The 17,366-nt window shown below is 30.8% G+C and overlaps 2 protein-coding genes across 6 annotated transcripts in view; one reads left to right on the forward strand and one right to left on the reverse strand.

Moving 5' to 3' along the window:
• Positions 1-2,078: 2,078 nt before the first annotated feature.
• On the reverse strand, positions 2,079-4,123 carry LOC123304506 (zinc finger protein 184). The gene is made up of 2 exons (XM_044886364.1): positions 3,848-4,123; positions 2,079-3,610 (listed from the first exon to the last, which is right to left on the reverse strand). Exons 1-2 carry the CDS (start codon positions 4,013-4,015, stop codon positions 2,318-2,320), a joined length of 1,461 nt encoding a protein of 486 aa, XP_044742299.1. The 5' UTR covers positions 4,016-4,123; the 3' UTR covers positions 2,079-2,317.
• Positions 4,124-5,173: 1,050 nt separating this feature from the next.
• LOC123305719 (histone-lysine N-methyltransferase 2C-like) overlaps positions 5,174-17,366 on the forward strand; it is a 34,752-nt gene continuing 22,559 nt past the window's right edge. For 2 of the 5 annotated variants that reach the window (XM_044887514.1, XM_044887515.1), the window contains exons 1-10: positions 5,174-5,682; positions 6,574-7,181; positions 8,483-8,602; positions 9,019-9,185; positions 9,248-9,438; positions 9,793-11,258; positions 12,896-13,690; positions 13,758-14,139; positions 14,539-14,905; positions 16,387-16,647. In XM_044887514.1, coding sequence (XP_044743449.1) covers positions 5,243-5,682; positions 6,574-7,181; positions 8,483-8,602; positions 9,019-9,185; positions 9,248-9,438; positions 9,793-11,258; positions 12,896-13,690; positions 13,758-14,139; positions 14,539-14,905; positions 16,387-16,647 — 4,797 coding nt within the window. In that variant the 5' untranslated portion in view covers positions 5,174-5,242. The remainder of the gene's footprint in view (positions 5,683-6,573; positions 7,182-8,482; positions 8,603-9,018; positions 9,186-9,247; positions 9,439-9,792; positions 11,259-12,895; positions 13,691-13,757; positions 14,140-14,538; positions 14,906-16,386; positions 16,648-17,366) is intronic. The other 3 variants (XM_044887516.1, XM_044887517.1, XM_044887518.1) reach the window with 3 other exon arrangements.

Below are 17,366 nucleotides of genomic sequence, written 5' to 3' on the forward strand. Positions count from 1 at the left end.
TATTTTATCATTCTACCAACTGATATTAGGCCATAATTGTATTTACTTTATGTTGGTGCCATAAACATGTAAACTTAAAACGTAAAAAAGGCGGGTTGTTTGTATTTAAATTATATTTAAATTAAAATTTATAGTTATTTTAAACATAAAAATCATCTCTTACTACATTCATTATGAATGTTTTGAATAAATTCTTAATTTATATTTTTATAAAATAATCATTTTTTAATAAAACTACTATCGAAAACTAATAAAATACAAAGCTGGTTGTAATAACTAATCAAAGTCTTATCATTGTAAAGATAATTGATGAAATGCCAATTGTCAAATAATGTTAATGTTAAAACCATTAACAAAAGTAGTTAAAATATTATGTCTTTCAAACTCCATTTTATATTTTATACTTTAGGTAATGACATCTGTAGAGTATGTAACTAATTAAAATACAGTATTAGGTCCAATATTTTAAAACGATAACTTTGCAATCGTGTTTTGTTGTATTATCACAATAATTACAAATTTTAATTCATTGTAAAAAGTATAACAAAATTTGTCAATGATTTTAAAAATAAAATAAATTTTTTGTTCCGATGAACCATGAATAATCTTCCGTAATAATGTTTAAGTAGTACTTATGAGTACTTTTTAGTTAACGGCCATACAGTATAATACACATGCTGTTAAAATATAAAGATCATTTAACGTGCCTAACATGAGATAATTGCAATTAAAAATTACATTTTTTACACACGTAGCATCGGAGAAGTATGTGAAAATTTTAATTTTTTCCAGTAAATGAAAGTTACCGCTTTGACAACAAACTAATAATTGGAAGAATATTATATTAAGAATCATTAAAAATTAAATTATTCACCGTTTAGATTCCTGAAATTTTTTAATTAAACATTACATTTAGAGTTTTGTTTTTTATGAAGGGCTGTATGTGTGTATTAATTATATTATATTTGGTTGTAACAGTGTACACCGCAGTAAGTGGTAAAAAATTTAGTTGATTATAGTAGTGTACACTACAGTAAGCAGTAAACATTAAGTTGTAGTCATTGTAGTTGTATAGCTATGTATATACGTATAGAATGGGTAATAAGCAAAGATATTATTTATACAGAGTGCGCATTCCATGAAATTCATGTCCCAATATTAGAAAGAGATACAAAGATATTTACGATATAATTATCTCTAATATAGATAGTAGATAGATTATAGCTCTTCCTCAGGTCAGCTATTTTTTTCTAAAGTTGGAACAACTTTTCAACGCAGAAAATATCGAATCGCGCAGTCTACTATTACTATGTCTTTGATTGTTGGGAAAGAACAACCTTCGCACCACATATATGTTTTTTAGGCGATATTAGATAACAACATAATACCCTATTATTGCATTCGTATTTTGAAAATTTACTAATAACATACATAAAATTTTATTTATATATAATATAGATCAGTGGTTTCGGAAAATAACTTATATGCCGACTTGTTTATGTATCAATTAAAAACCTTTAATCATGATGTCTTTTGAATGTTGGGAACATTTCCACAAACACTCTCATGCCTCAATATATTCAATTGTGGTAGATAACTAGATAGCTTTAATTATTTTCTGTATATCAGCACGATAACTCAAAACGAAAATAGATATCGAGCTCAAATATTTAAGGCATACCCAAGACTTAAAAAGTGAGTTTCGAGTCCGTAAATAAGCAACGTAGGTCTTACACAAAAATAAATAAATTTTGTTAGAAATATTTTTTCGTAAAAATCTTTGTTTTACTTTGACGGTGCCAATTAGGTATAACTAGGCATTTTATCCAATAAAAGATAGAGAATTGAAAATGTATAGGTAGCTTCAACTAGTGAGCTTTTTGAAACAATTTCTAAAAAATACTTTCGAAAAAATTGGTATTCAACACTGTCTATACAGGGTATTTCAACAATTAACTCAGTCAATTGTTAATTTTCACTTGTTTATTATTTACATTCAAAAAATACTATTTTTTATAATTTTATACATATATTATACAAATTAATTCAAACATTTGAAAATTGATTATATTTTATTATAATACGCATTATTTATTGTTTATTGCCTTCACTGATCGCCCTGCCATGGATTCAGTAGTTCGTATAATTGGTCTTTTTCAACTTAAAACAGCGCGGTCGTATCTCTGTAAATTTAGCACCAGTTATATACTTTTTAATGTGTAGGGGAGCTAAATATACAAAATTTATTTAAACCAAATGAGATGGGTTGGTACTAGTCAACTTTTTATAACTACAGAATTACTGTAAAGTTCTATGTCTATGGCTGGTGATTTGAGATTTTATGATGTCTTCGCAAAGAAGATTTGTCAGTAAATGCTTTATCACAATCTCGACATTTAAAAGTTTTCCCTGTATGTGTTACTAAATGCCTACTTAATCCAGATGCATGACAAAACATTTTGGGGCATAGTGTACACCTATGTAACTGAATATCAGCTGGGCTAGGTGTTGTATGCGACCTCATATGAACTCGTAATGGTTCTCGTTGAGTAAAGCCTTTGCCACACTGTGGGCAATTAAATGGTTTTTGTCCAGTATGTATCATTAAGTGACGATACAAAATTTCTTTTTGAGCGAAACTTTTTGGGCACATTTCACATTTGAATGGTCTCTCGCCTGTATGAATTCTCTCGTGGCGAATGAGCGCCGATCTTGTAGGGAACCATTTTTCACAAATACCACAACTAAATCCACGTTGTTCCATATGCACAGATGAATGCCTGCGTAATTGTATTCGTCGTGAAAAGGCTTTAGGGCAATTGGGACATTGAAAAACTTTTAATTCTTCATCTTCCCCATCGTCTCCTTGATGCTCTTCTTCCGTTAATAACTCCATGATAATAACTGAACCGTCTGCGGTGGTAACTTGAATTTGTGTGGGCTTTCCTGGAACATTATCAACTTTCATTTGAATTTGCCCAGAAATATCAATACCAGGTTGTTGAGCTAATGTTGCTTTAACTGCATCTGCAATGGCAGGTAAATAGTTTTGATCAATATTATAGCTGTCCGTAACAATAAACTGTTGTTCATCAGGTTGATCGTCGGATACCAAAAACATCGTTGAATCAGATTTACCATCTTTCTCTTCTAAAAGTTCTTCTGGATCTTCTTCAACTTCACATTTTAAGGGCAAATTTTTTAAAGTACACGCATCTTTATTTATTTCATCAGTCTCCAATGATAATGTTATATTTTCCGGATCCATATTTTCCTCTCTTATATCAGATTCAGGATCAATATACGCAACACGAGCTCCAACAAAATCTTGTTCTGAACTTATTGGAATTTCAGTATCCATAGTTGTATCATTGTTTGGTGTTTCTGTTTTTAGTTTATCACCTTCTTCGAATTCCTTTTCTGTATTTGGTACATCTTCTGTAATATCTGTAGCATCTTCAATACTACCACCTTTCTCTTGAATTGATTTTATATGTCGCCGTAATTTTATATCAGAATTTTCGCACTTTTTTTTAAATGCATATGATTTATCCAGTTGATATCGGCAAGGGTGGCAAATCATGTTGGGTAAACCATCACCTTCGAAGACCTAAGCATAATAAAACATCTTGAATATTACAAAAATTAAGTCACCAACTTTATTAAATTAATAAGGCTTATTAGTTGGATAAATTTTAAATGCATTTCAAGGAAATATTTTTAAAATAGATAAAATAGTTTTCTAATACAAAAATTGAAATGAAAATAGGTGGTTCCTTCCTTGTCGACAGTCGTTAATACATTCAATCTAATAATACTTATTTTAAATATAAATTGTAATAATTACCACCAACGACACACAAGCCATAATTCGGAGAGTAAGTGGGATTGGATCATCATCATTAAATATTGGCACTAATTCGTCCTCTTTTGCTAAACACAGTCGACACAACTCATTTAAATGTATAATGACATCAGTGGAATCACCTTGTTTTTTTCGGCTATATGTTTTCATTATGATAAGAATGCGTTTGATAAATAAGTTTTCTGACTTTTAACCAGTCACTTTTTTAATCGAATATTGGTCTCTGTATAAATGACGCGTACTACTTTATCATCTATTTTGTCTTTATGTTGGTGGTATTGGATGATATCAAACTCGGCTCGATACAAACAACTCTTTGTACATTATTTAATATATATGCGCACGCTCAGATAGTCATGTAATTTTAAAAATACAGCGGGTTACTTATGTAAAGTTATTCGCGTAGGTATTTTGTTAATACTTTGATATTTTTAATTTATATTCTTCATTTTACTTGATTTCGGAAAAAAATACTTTGGAAACTATAATTTGGAAATTTTATTTTAAGTGTCTGAAGATTATGTTTTAAAATATGTTTAAATCGTCTTCAAATCCTTCGACCGAATTTTCAAATAATAATATGCAATTAATTATAATTCTAACAAATTCTAATTAAATTGGTATAAAAAAATAATCTTGAAAAGCTTCAATTTTTGGAAAATATTTTTTGTATTTAAAAAAAAAAAGTAAATATACAAAACGACAAATTTAAAAGGTTTATAATACGGCATAATATGTACAGTTTTTAATTAATTATTGTATAGAAGCGTAATGTAGCGTAATAAAATAAAAATTTTTTCTCTATGTCACAAGTGTTTAAAGCATGTTTAAAGTTAAAAAGAAACCAACTATATCGATAGATTTGAAATGCGATCGACCACCAGAGGGGCCATCCATCCATTTATGATTGTATGCGCTGTAAAACAACTCAGTTCATTTCCCGTTGTAAATCTAATTGACATATTATTATGTTTAACAAAGTTTTGTGTATTAACATGTGTTAAATATTTACAAATAAAATATGTGTACAAATTTCTATAATATTATCAATATAATTTACAATACAATTTAAGTTAAATAAATTATATTTTTATAAATTTATTAGAAAACCGCCCTACAAATTCAAGATAATCACTCTCTGACATAATGGCGCTGGCAAACGAGACTCCTGGAAGGAAAACTTACTTAAGTGCTATTAAATAATATCTATATAAATAATTTAATGAATAAAAAACTGTTTTTATTTTATTTAAAATGTAGTTGTTTTAAACTTGTATTTGAATAGTTATTTAATTAATTATAAAGTTTCGTTTATACTTAAGTGTTCTGTTAATATGATATCGTAGTGTTAAATTTTGACGAAATATTTTTAAAAAAATGGATGAAGAAACATCCGGAGTTGATATCGATGATGATTACATTATCGATGAAGGTGATACCTCCGAGGATGATGAACTTATGGAGGATTCTGAACCTTCACCATTCCAGCAAGCGGTATCACCTGAATGGAGTCAATGGAACCAGTATAGTGGCAAACCTTTAGATATTCGACGAGGTCGTGGGCGTCCTAGAAAAGATAAATCTTATAGGGGTGCAAAGACGACCTCGGGTTCATCGATTAGTTTAAAAATAAAACGATGGAAAACTTCATCCGCGAGAAGTTCTATCAAACGATCGGACTCTGTGGATACATCGTCAGTGCCACAGTCTCCTAGTGGAGAAGGGTGTACATTAGATCCAGAAACAGGAGCTTTAATCCCAATTGGAGATTCGAAGCAAATGTTAGCACCTGAAGAACCTTATTTTCCTGAACAATGGTATGATTTCTCCTAATTTCAAATTCATTACAATGTAATAAAAGGAGAGAATAAGCTGATTTCTAAAACGGTTTAAATTCTAATTCTTAAGTAATTCGAATTTACTTAATTCAATGAAACATGTGATATGTGACGGAAAAACGGTGTTAGAATGATGTAAGAAAATGATAATACTTTGGGGTACTATTTTTAAACTAAAATTGATGAATAAACTATAAGAAACGTAGTTAATTGTTAAAATGTCCTACATTGATATGCATAAATTAAGGTATAATTACCTTAGCAAGATCAATCTTACTCACGACTCCATAAAATATATGCTATAATTACGCATTTATGATGTAATTATTATATCATATAAGCTATAATAACTAAGGATTTGTGACAATTTTTGCTTATCCCCGAATTTAAGTTAGTTGCAAAGTATAGAATAGTAAAAATTTACAAAATTTCAGTACGATAAATCTTTGTGTTATCTACACATCAATATATTTACTGACGAGGGCGGAAGGTTAGATAAAAAAGAATTGAACTAATTAGATCATTTTAATAAGAACACCAATAACAAGTTTTATCTACAATCAATATTTCTAACCGTTGCTTATAAACAAGAGAATAAAAATGCAATTATTAATTCAACAATCGTAATGCCCGAATACTATTCAAAACATCCTTTCAATTTTACAAAAAAATCAGAAAATATGGTAGCACTAAGATTGATTTCGGCAACAAGAAAAATTACAGGAATATTTTTATTTTCTGAAATATTTGTCTGACAGAGAATGACAAAAAGTATTTTACGAATTTGCTAGGCTTTTGCGAGATGTTTTAAATTTTTATCAAAATAAGTATTATTGATCATTGAATGTAATTACGATTTGTGTTTTCCAGGCCAGGAAAAGTTTGTGCCTTTTGTAATTTAGGCGAACGTAGTCAATTAGGACAAGGTGAATTAATAAGATTGACTTGTCCTGATGGATTTAAACCAACACGTTCACCAAATTCCTTAACTCATGATTCTGTAAATGGTGAGAACGCAGAACGTGGTGAAAATAATGGCGATAAAAGTCCTCGTGCTGTGTCTGCTGCGGCGGCAGTTACTTGTAGAAGACAAAAAAGTTTAAATAAATGCCGAAATCCGTCCTTAACAAACATAGAATATATTGATGAATTAACAATCATTGGACATCCAGAGGAACCAGATGTTTCAACCCTGTTCGATTCGTTAGATTTTTATGTTCATAACTCTTGTGCAATTTGGTCGTCGGGTGTAACACGCTGTGAGGATTCAGGATTAGAAAATGTAGGACCAGTAATATTACAAAGTATTTCTAGAAAATGTGCCAGTTGTAATCATTTTGGTGCAAGTATGCCATGTCGTGTCACATCATGTACAAAGTTTTTCCATTTTCCATGCGCGGCTGCATCTGGTGCTTTTCAAGATATACAGAGTTATACCTTATTTTGTAATCAACATCTGGGTCAAGTTCCATTACAAGGTAAGAAAATATTCAATATAGTCAGGATATCAAAAAACGAAAAAATAAAACTCAAACAATTAAAATCGCATTCCTTTTTTTCCGATGATGGGCGCAAGCGCAATAGAGCCCGTCCTCTATAATTAATATCATATACGCCCGAGTTTATACAGGCGCGGATAGAAGATTTCGTTCAAAGTGGGGATAATTTTTGTGTAATATTAATGTTTTCCACAACATTTAATGTTTATTATAAAATTGTGGTTTATTATCCATGTAATACTTTCATTTTGGTACAGTAAATCTGGCATTTTGACTGGAAAAAAATTTCAATGGTGGATCTGAGGTTATAGATCGTTAGGGGGGCATGTAAATAACTTAAAAAAAAATTAAGAGAATTTTTCGTTCCGCTGTTTTTGAGAAAATCCAAAAAAATTTTGGAATTCTTCTCGGAATCTATTGGTTTAAGGGAAAAGTTTTTCAAATAAAAAATGTAGAGGACATTGTCAGCTACATTTTATGTCATTGAAGTATCAAAAAAAGTGTTTTTCATGATTTTCATTAAGAAAAAATGATTTTTTTGTAAAAGTGTAAATAAGAAAGTTGTTTGACTCAAAATTAGCTTCAACTTTTATTCCAACAATTTTTTTGCAAATTTACTGCAGTTGAAAGTATTTTCGAACAATCAATTCAATTTTATATTCTACAACAATCTCAAACACAGCACGGCATAAAATGTCCGATGTGTACTCTTCAGCAAGCTGTATTTCAAAAACGGTAAGTTTTACAAAAAAATTGTTGGAATAAAAGTTGAAGCTAATTTTGAGTCAAACAACTTTCTCATTTACACTTTTGCAAAAAATCATTTTTTCTTAATGAAAATCATGAAAAACACTTTTTTTGATACTTTAGCGCCACCTACTTTTTGTAATTTAACTCGTATGACGTTGCTTCAATGACATAAAATGTAGCTGACAATGTCCTCTACATTTTTTATTTGAAAAACTTTTCCCTTAAACCAATAGATTCCGAGAAAAATAGATTCCGAGAAGAATTCCAAAATTTTTTTGGATTTTCTCAAAAACAGCGGAACGAAAAATCCTCTTAATTTTTTTTTAAGTTATTTACATGCCCCCCTAACGATCTATAACCTCAGATCCACCATTGAAATTTTTTCCAGGTCCGGCCTTTTTTTCGTCTAGATTGACTGAATCATTTATCTAGATAGAAATACGCGAAAAATTTCAAAAACATCAAGATTGGGACACCCTGTTATTCTAAAATAAAAATATAATTATCTATCATTTATTTTACAATTACAGCTTCGGAAGATATTACGTGCATGACGTGCTACGCATTAGGTGATGTAGCTAATTTAGTAATGTGCTCATCTTGTGGGCGACACCATCACGGCACTTGTGTTGGCTTAGCTCAATTACCTGGTAAGTAAATGTTTAGTAGAGAAGCTCTGTAATATGCTAAGTATAACAAAAATATGGGTTGGTAGGCCATTTCACTTTCCGAGGATGAAAATTAGTAAAATGAGAATAATTTTTGCAGTTTTAAAAATGACACATTAAGTAGAATAATTAAAAAGAATTACGAAATAGAAGGAAAAGCCAAGGACGATACTTAAAATAAACAGAAATTTTTTTATAACATATTCAATTGGTTTGCTGCAAGTTTGAAATTCCAAAAATAATTTCGAATCGATTTTAGAAAATTAAAAAATTAATTTACCTCAAGGTTCATACATATGGCGGATGGCTATATCCATGTTTTAGTTAAATTTTTCATATCATACTGATACTCTGTGCTATTTTGTCTGGAATAAAATATAATACAATTTGCATGATAGGTGTAAGGGCTGGATGGCAATGTCGTGATTGTAGAAATTGTCAAATTTGTCGACAACCTGGTGATGAATCAAAACTAATGTCATGCGAACTTTGTGATAAAGTTTATCACCCTCAGTGCCTTCGACCAATCGTTACCAGTATTCCCAAATATGGATGGAAATGCAAAGTAAGTTTTTTTAGTCCTTATAAGTTTTGTAGAACTGCGATCAACGATTTCTTTTATTATAGTGTTGTAGAGTATGTACGGACTGTGGTTCTAGAACACCAGGAGCTGGGTTATCGTCTCGTTGGCACGCACATTATACAGTTTGTGATTCCTGTTATCAACAAAGAAACAAAGGATTTTCTTGTCCGTTGTGTCATCGAGCATATCGGGCTGCAGCTTATCGAGAAATGGTTCAATGCAGTTCATGTCACAAGTATTTATCATTTTTATATAATTTTTTATTTTATATAGGAATTAAAAATTTTTTTAACATAATTTCTATTATCAGAAAATATGATTGATTGTTTGCGAATTATTGTGCAAATTACAGAAATCAAAATCTTGGAAATATCTAGCAATAACAAGGATTTTTATGTTTTCAGTATTTTAATTACCATAAGCAATGATTTTATCCAACGATTTCATTTGTTAAATTCACAATAACAAGTTGTTATGTCCTCAAACGCAACGTAAGACCTCGCTTAAAGCACAAGTTTCCTTCCTTTTAACCGAGGCTCTATATTGATATAAAATTGAAATAATTTACATGGTTCTTATTTGATTGTAGATTCGTGCATGGAACTTGTGATGGTGACGCTGATTCGACTGTTTATCAGAAAAGAAAAGAAGCAAATCCCGAGTATGAGTATGTTTGTACAGCTTGTAAAGAGGTTCAATTGAATAGCCGCATGGCTTATTTAAAAAGAAAGAATAGTATGTGTAGTCTTAAATATTATATTTTTGAGATTCTTACTCAATTCATTATATTTACAGGTTTTGATGATTCTGAATCGAATTTATCTGCATCGCAAGAATCACTAAATTTTGGTGATGATCCTTATGATCATGATACGGATAATATGGTCGTAGAACGGGCGGGATCTGAAGATTCTTCATTTCGTATTTTAGGTTTTGGCAAAGGTAAACCGTTTTTATCTAGCAAAATTCTAGCTAAAAAGCGTATGGGTTTTTCGGTATCACGCCCTAAAGGCATGGGTAAACATTTACCTAGTAAATTTGGCTATCAAAAAAGAAAAACAAATGATTTTGGAAGAAAACGTGGACCAAAAGGAAAAATTCGTAATTTTTTTGGTGGTGGAGTATGTTTAGAAAAACCTAGTGCTGATTCGACAAAGAAAGATGATGAAGAACCAGGTGTTGAAAATCGATTAGTCCTATGTTCAGCGAAAGATCGATTTGTACTAACACAGGATATTTGTGTTATGTGTGGAGCACTTGGTACAGATCAAGAAGGTTGTTTAATCGCTTGTGCACAGTGCGGGCAATGTTATCACCCGTACTGTGTTAATGTTAAAGTAACAAAAGTAATTTTAGAGAAAGGATGGCGTTGTTTGGATTGCACAGTGTGCGAGGGTTGTGGAAATCGTAATGACGAATCTCTCTTAATTTTATGCGATGATTGTGACATTTCATATCATACATATTGCATGGATCCTCCATTGGAATTTGTACCGCATGGAAATTGGAAATGTAAATGGTGTGCGCTTTGTCAAACTTGTGGAGCTAGTGATCCTGGTTTTAATTGTTCATGGATGAGTAATTTCACTGAATGCGGTCCGTGTCATTCATTGCACACCTGTCCAAATTGTTCAGATTTATATAATGAAAATGAATTAATTATTAAATGTATGCAATGCGAACGATGGCTTCATTGTAAATGTGATTCAATAAAAACTGAACAAGATGCGGAAAGGTGTGCTGATGAAGGATACAGTTGTGTGTTATGTCGACCACGAGATGAGCCACCGCCACATTTGATACCTCCTCCACCGGTACCAAAGCCTCAACCACCATCACCAAAAATAATACCACCTGAAGAACCAAAACCACCTCGGCCAATGCAGTATTACGTAGATGGAGTATATTTAAGCGAAGTTGGCATGCAGTTGATACGATCATTAGGACCGGAACAGCAAGTACAACGAAAGAAAAGACGAAAAGGTATTGTTGTTATGGATAAAGAAGCTGGTATCAGAGCTACAATAGAATCAGTTGTTGCTGGTGGAAGTTTAGGTATGAATTATCGACATATTTGTTGGCTAATGCTGCGCTCTGTGAAATCATTTCACAAAATAACTGATTGCTTTTTAATTAAAAAACGAAGCCACCTAATAACTCATAAACAAATGATTCGATATCGCTAATAATTAATATCATTAACCATATCGTTTCATGATTTCATTGTTAATTCAGTATCAAGATACCAGTATCTCATATCCCAACAAACATTTCCATTTCTAAAACATTCTATTATAGTTCTTAACCTACTAAAAATATTTTTTTAAAGAAATTTGGGGGCTGGGTTGCGTTTCCATATGATTTGAATAATTTGTATGCAAATCATAGTTGTTATTTTTTATATTTTATTATTTTAAAGTAAGAATAAAATAAACAAATTATTTTTAAGTGTTGATAAATAAAAATTTTAAATATTCATTATTATTTTACTTTTTTAGTAAAATGCCAAAATCAAAAACCAAAATTGAAATTAAATAACAGTTTTAGTTCAAATTGCACTGAGCTTACGTAACTCTAGACTGCGTGTTGCATGCATAAGCTATTAGTTTCACAGCGATTGTATTATTTTTTTAAATAGAATCAGATTTGCTTTATTTACTCTTTAATTTAATGTTGTTTCCTCCAAGAAACGAGGATAGAAACATCAGTTATAACGCGATATTCGAATGCTTTCTATTTAGAATTTTTTTTTTTTTTTTTTTTTTTTTAACTGGTTTTTCAACTAAACGTTATTTTATTTTACCAATTTCAACAATAATAATTGGAATACATGCCGAGTAAAAAGATTTTATATAGGAAATGTAAAACCAAGATAAAAAATTTAAAAAATGATTCAAAATTATCAGAATAGAAATATTTCTGGCGATATTAAATACATATAATTTAATAATTTTTTTAAATGCTCTCAAGAGTTGTTTGTGTTAACGCCTCATGTGGCGGTACTGTCGCGAAGCTATAATTATGCAAGTGGAGAAAACCTTTTTTAATAATCCACGAAGGTTTAATTACAGTTCATAAATTTTATTATTTTCTTCAAAAATATCCGTTTTATCCTATTAAAAATATTAACTTGTGTATGAATATGTACAATGAATTAGTATCTATATTTATGAATTGTAAATTAATTTTGGTTTTATTAAGGCTATAGGCGTACCGTTGAATTGAATGAAAAAAATAAAATAAAAAAATCTGCGGAAAGAGAAAATGAAAAGGATGTTGAGCGTTTAGTCGTATATTAAAACTCAGGGAACTGAAGAAATTGAGCAATTCTAACTTCACTCCAATTAAAAATAAGACTTAATTTCAGTTTAGGTTTTTGTAAAAATATTTGTTTATTAAAAATAGTATCATGTTACATAAGGCCTTGCATTTTAATGCTTAAATGCTATGGTGAGAGATGAAATTAAAAAAATGGTTACTTTTTGTTAAGTAATTTTTTTTGATCACTAAATAAGTTTCTTTTAAAAAATGGTATTGCACATTAATATTACACATTAATATTGCACATTTGTTTGCTTCGCATTTTTTATATTTTTTCTTATTAATAATACATCATCAATCATTATGCCACCCAGTCCTCATTATCAACCATTTGCAAAATTCCGCTTTTATTGCAAAATATTTATTTTCAGACAATTCATTGGATGATACTGCAAAATTAGAATTGGTTGATATAAAAGATGAACCAACTGAAATTTATAAAGAAGGCATGACATGGATACCAAAAACAAATGGAACTCCACCAGAAGGATTTACAGTATACACTACTGAAAACGGTATGATGGTATTACGAAAGAAACGTCAACGTAATTTACAAAAATTAGGCATTGGTGGGTTTATTGTACGCAATCGTATAAATCGACCAGCTGATAATGATGAAATTGATACATTACCTGGACAATCGGTACCATCGATTCCACTTCCTGATAGCAGTGGTGTGACAACACCAGCTGGTGGAACTACACCAGAAAATGAAAAACCTCGAAAGAAACCAGTTCGACGAAAAAATAAAAGTAAATTAATTGAAACGTTTCCTTCTTACATACAAGATGCCTTTTTTGGTCGAGAATTATTGGATACTAGCAAAGAAAAAGAATTAGAAAGTAGCAGCGATAGTGAAGATGATCATAAAAACTTTGTAACGGATGATAAAACTATTGAATTAAATCAAGATGAAATTAAAGCTATTGAAGCAATTAAAGCTAAACAAGAACCAGAATGTACAGTCGCTGCAGCGGATTCGACTAAACAAGATAATGATATGAGTATCGATAAAGAAGATCCAATTAAGGAAGAAGATGGTAGTGATACTGAAGCATTAAAAGACGTTCTGGAATTACCAGGTGATTTATTAGATACGGATTTAGTTAAATCAATAATGAATGAAGATGATCTTTCAAAAACTGCTGATAGTTTGGATTTACCAGGTAAATTTTTAGTAAATATTTCAATAATTAATATTTTATGAATTTTTTTACTAACTTTTCTCACTAGATACAAATATTCCAGCGGATAGTGATTTAACGAATCCTTTACCAGAAACAACAAACGTATCTTCCACTCACAAAGACGATTTGTCAGAAATATTAAATTCACACTTTAATTTACCGAATATGGATTCTAAAGATGTTGAGGAAATTTTCAAAGGTGTACTGACAGAGGAACCGCAAGAATCTCAAGATCCAATTGGAACATTTCCATTGCGTTCTGCATTTCCACCGCAAGCAGCTCCTCCACCACCAATTGCACCTCAACAAATTGTCTCTCAACCTCCAATTGTTCGACCACCAATACAATTACCATCGGTCGGTCAAAACAACATGAATTCGCCTATGAGCTTCCCACCACCTTCACCCTATCATTCTGAGTATAGCAAGTAAGTTATAATCTACCTATATTCTAATTTATTATTTTATTCGAGAATCTGACTAGAATAAAATACCGAATGTATCACAGAGAACGTGTATTATTGGTCTATATTTAATATAAGTCTGTGGTACACATATTTTTTTAAATTAAATATTATAGTGCTGCCATCTAAGATAACTTTTGTTTGATTCATATCAATGACAAATGACTCATAATTTAATAACCAATACCTATTTTTTTATTTTTAGTAATATTATCCATTTAGTTTAGACTTTAAGGCTATATAAATTCAGTATTTTATGGGAATGAAATTTTTTTTGTCGTAAATTGTTTTTTTTAACCAAGTACTAAAAAAAAAATTTTTTACAACTAGTAAATTAATCATTTATTTTATTTCTTTCATCAGCAGTCCTCAGTTTAGCCCTGCCTTCTCCGAACCACCAAGTCCATGGATTGGTGGTCCTTCTGATATTACGTCAGAAACAGTCAATGAAGTGAATACAGCGACACCAGCTGTTGCCACTTCATCATACAATCAACGTTCAACCGAAAAAATGAAAGCTGATGAAGCATTAGGGAATGCTGCAACAATATCGGCCGTTTTATACGCAAATATTAATCATCCTGAATGGAAAACTGATTTTCCTGTGTGGGCAGATCGTTATAAACAAATACTGAAGAAATGGCGTGCATTGAGTGCTGATAAAAAGGCTCCCTATTTACAACAAGCTCGTGACAATCGATCTGCATTCAGAATGAAGAAAGCACAACAGGTTCGAATTATTTTTTTAATAAAAATTTGCCATTTTTATTGAACATAATTGATACATTTTCAATCGAATCCTATACGGATAAACAAAATACATAGTATACACATATTTTAATATATCTTTAATACCATTTTAGTGTGTTAATTTTTCTTTATAAAATTATATACTTCCCTTTAACGCAGTATAATTCAATTATCATAATATATAAATAAATAAAAAATACTACAATCATTAATGTATCTAAGTGTCAAGTCACAAACGAGAAAAAAAAATTAGATTGATTTGTATATTGTAAAAAGAAAAAGAATTTAAAATAAGCTAGCCGAATCAAAACAAAAGTAAATTTAATTTATTATATTGTTCTGCAATTTCGTAATCCAACTAACAGAAAATATAAGATAATATTCTTCAAATATAAATATTTGAAGCGTCATAACTTTAGAATTATCGCTAATATGATTGATAAGGATAAGTGCACATTCGATTTACTTGTTTAACCTATTTCTTTAAAGAATTATACATGAATTGCTCTTATAAGGTCTCATTTGACGCAACATACTTTCGGTGACTTAAAAGAGCTCCTTTAAAAAATTTAGTTTTGTAAATTAATTCTATTGACTAGAAACGAGTACCTTAGGTGAAAATTTTTATTTTGGCAACAAACAAAAACCAAGCGGGGTCCGATGATGTGTTTGTCGTGTTTGATTTTTTGAAAAAACACAAAATTTAAATTTACGTAAACAGGAAACTTAAGTTTAGTACAATTAAGTATTTGCACTTTTAATGTTTTTACGATTGATTATTCATAGCTTTAAAAAGTAGTCAATATAAGAAAACGAAAGTTTTGTATGTACTTTTTACTTCCTCTCGGAAAATTAGTTGAGATTACGTACTCATAGATGACGAACAATTTAAGGCGCAAATGAGGCTTGATCTTTTAGACTTATATTAGACAGCATAGAATGTGATGTGTGAAGAGTGGCACTTAGATTTCCAATTTTATAAATATTTAGGATCATAGAGAACATGTTTAGAGTGTCAAATAGTCAAATCTTTAACATAAGTATGATTATTATTCGATATTCGACTGATTATGATGACTATTTGATATTCGACATATAGATCTATGATTATTAAATATTGATTGATTGATGAATTATTTTTTAAATTAAATAATTTAAAATCAAGAATATAATTTCATTTTCAAAATTTTTTGAATTATACTGTATAACAATAGTGTGACTAACCTTTTATGCATCGCTGTGTGCTTGGACCACACTCGACACTTGTGTCTTATCACACAATCCTCTAGTTGCCCCCCTCTGCCAGCCAGTCCACTTTAATTTAGCTAGCTTGAGCTTGTGTACGTACCCGTCACGTGCTAGATATTTGTGTAATGTAACAAAATCAATATAAACTACCTGTAAATCTACATCACTGTAAGTTGTGTTCACCTTTGTGTTTGCCACTATGGTCCCATTCAGCAGATAACCAAGGACACAGCTACATCTAGTGGCAACAATTCATCTGCAACTACGTCAACAAGTCAAGTATCTACAAATCAAGGTGCTGTTATTGCTGCAACAACAAATCAAGTAATCGGTCAAGTAATTGGCGTTAGACCGACATCCTGTGGTACACCAGGCCTTATGCAGACAAATACAACGGTTGTAACAAGTACTATGTCCATACCAATGAAAATAGCCGCATCATCTACTGCATCTGTGGTTACTACAACAACTGAGGTGTGCAATTGGTCGCACGGCGGCAACACTGCTCCTTCAAAACAACTAACAATTGCTACGTCTACTGCTACCACTAGTTCTGTCACTATGGCTTCCTCACTCACATCAACCAGCAACCCTATTATTTCTCCACATTCAAAAATCACAACACAACAATTCACTGTACATCATCAATATCCAGCCACGTTAGGTTCTATTTCCCATAGTGGTCCAGCTCCAAATGTTACAGTGAATCCTCATTATAATCCACATTTACACGCATCCTTATCACCCTCTAATAAACAATTATCACAATCCACTTCAAATGATTCGTTAACAAATACCAATTCAAATATTGTTCCATCAATTATTACTTCGGATCAGCAGATCAGAGTGCTAACCCCCTCGGAGATAATGCGCACATTACCTTCTCTCAGTCAGGATTCATATGATACACAGGCCATGGTGAGCCCGCCACTAAATCATTGTGGTATTGCATCCCACCTACAGTTTTTCATAACTGTAATTTTTTTTGTAATGTAGATTTGCTGTACGTTTTTCCGTGCTTTCAATTTTTATTAGTTTTCTTTTATATGTTATTATTATTATGACTTTTGTCTTATGCCCAAGCTTCTTACATTTTTAGGAGCTTTGAAAATTAAAAAATGTTACGATTTTGGGTGGGAAAAATCTATGATATTGTTAAATCTGCGAGGTTTACTTGGGAAAAATTTTAAGAA

Source organism: Chrysoperla carnea, chromosome 1 (genome assembly GCF_905475395.1).
Source record: "Chrysoperla carnea chromosome 1, inChrCarn1.1, whole genome shotgun sequence".
Classification (NCBI taxonomy): Eukaryota; Metazoa; Arthropoda; class Insecta; order Neuroptera; family Chrysopidae; genus Chrysoperla; species Chrysoperla carnea.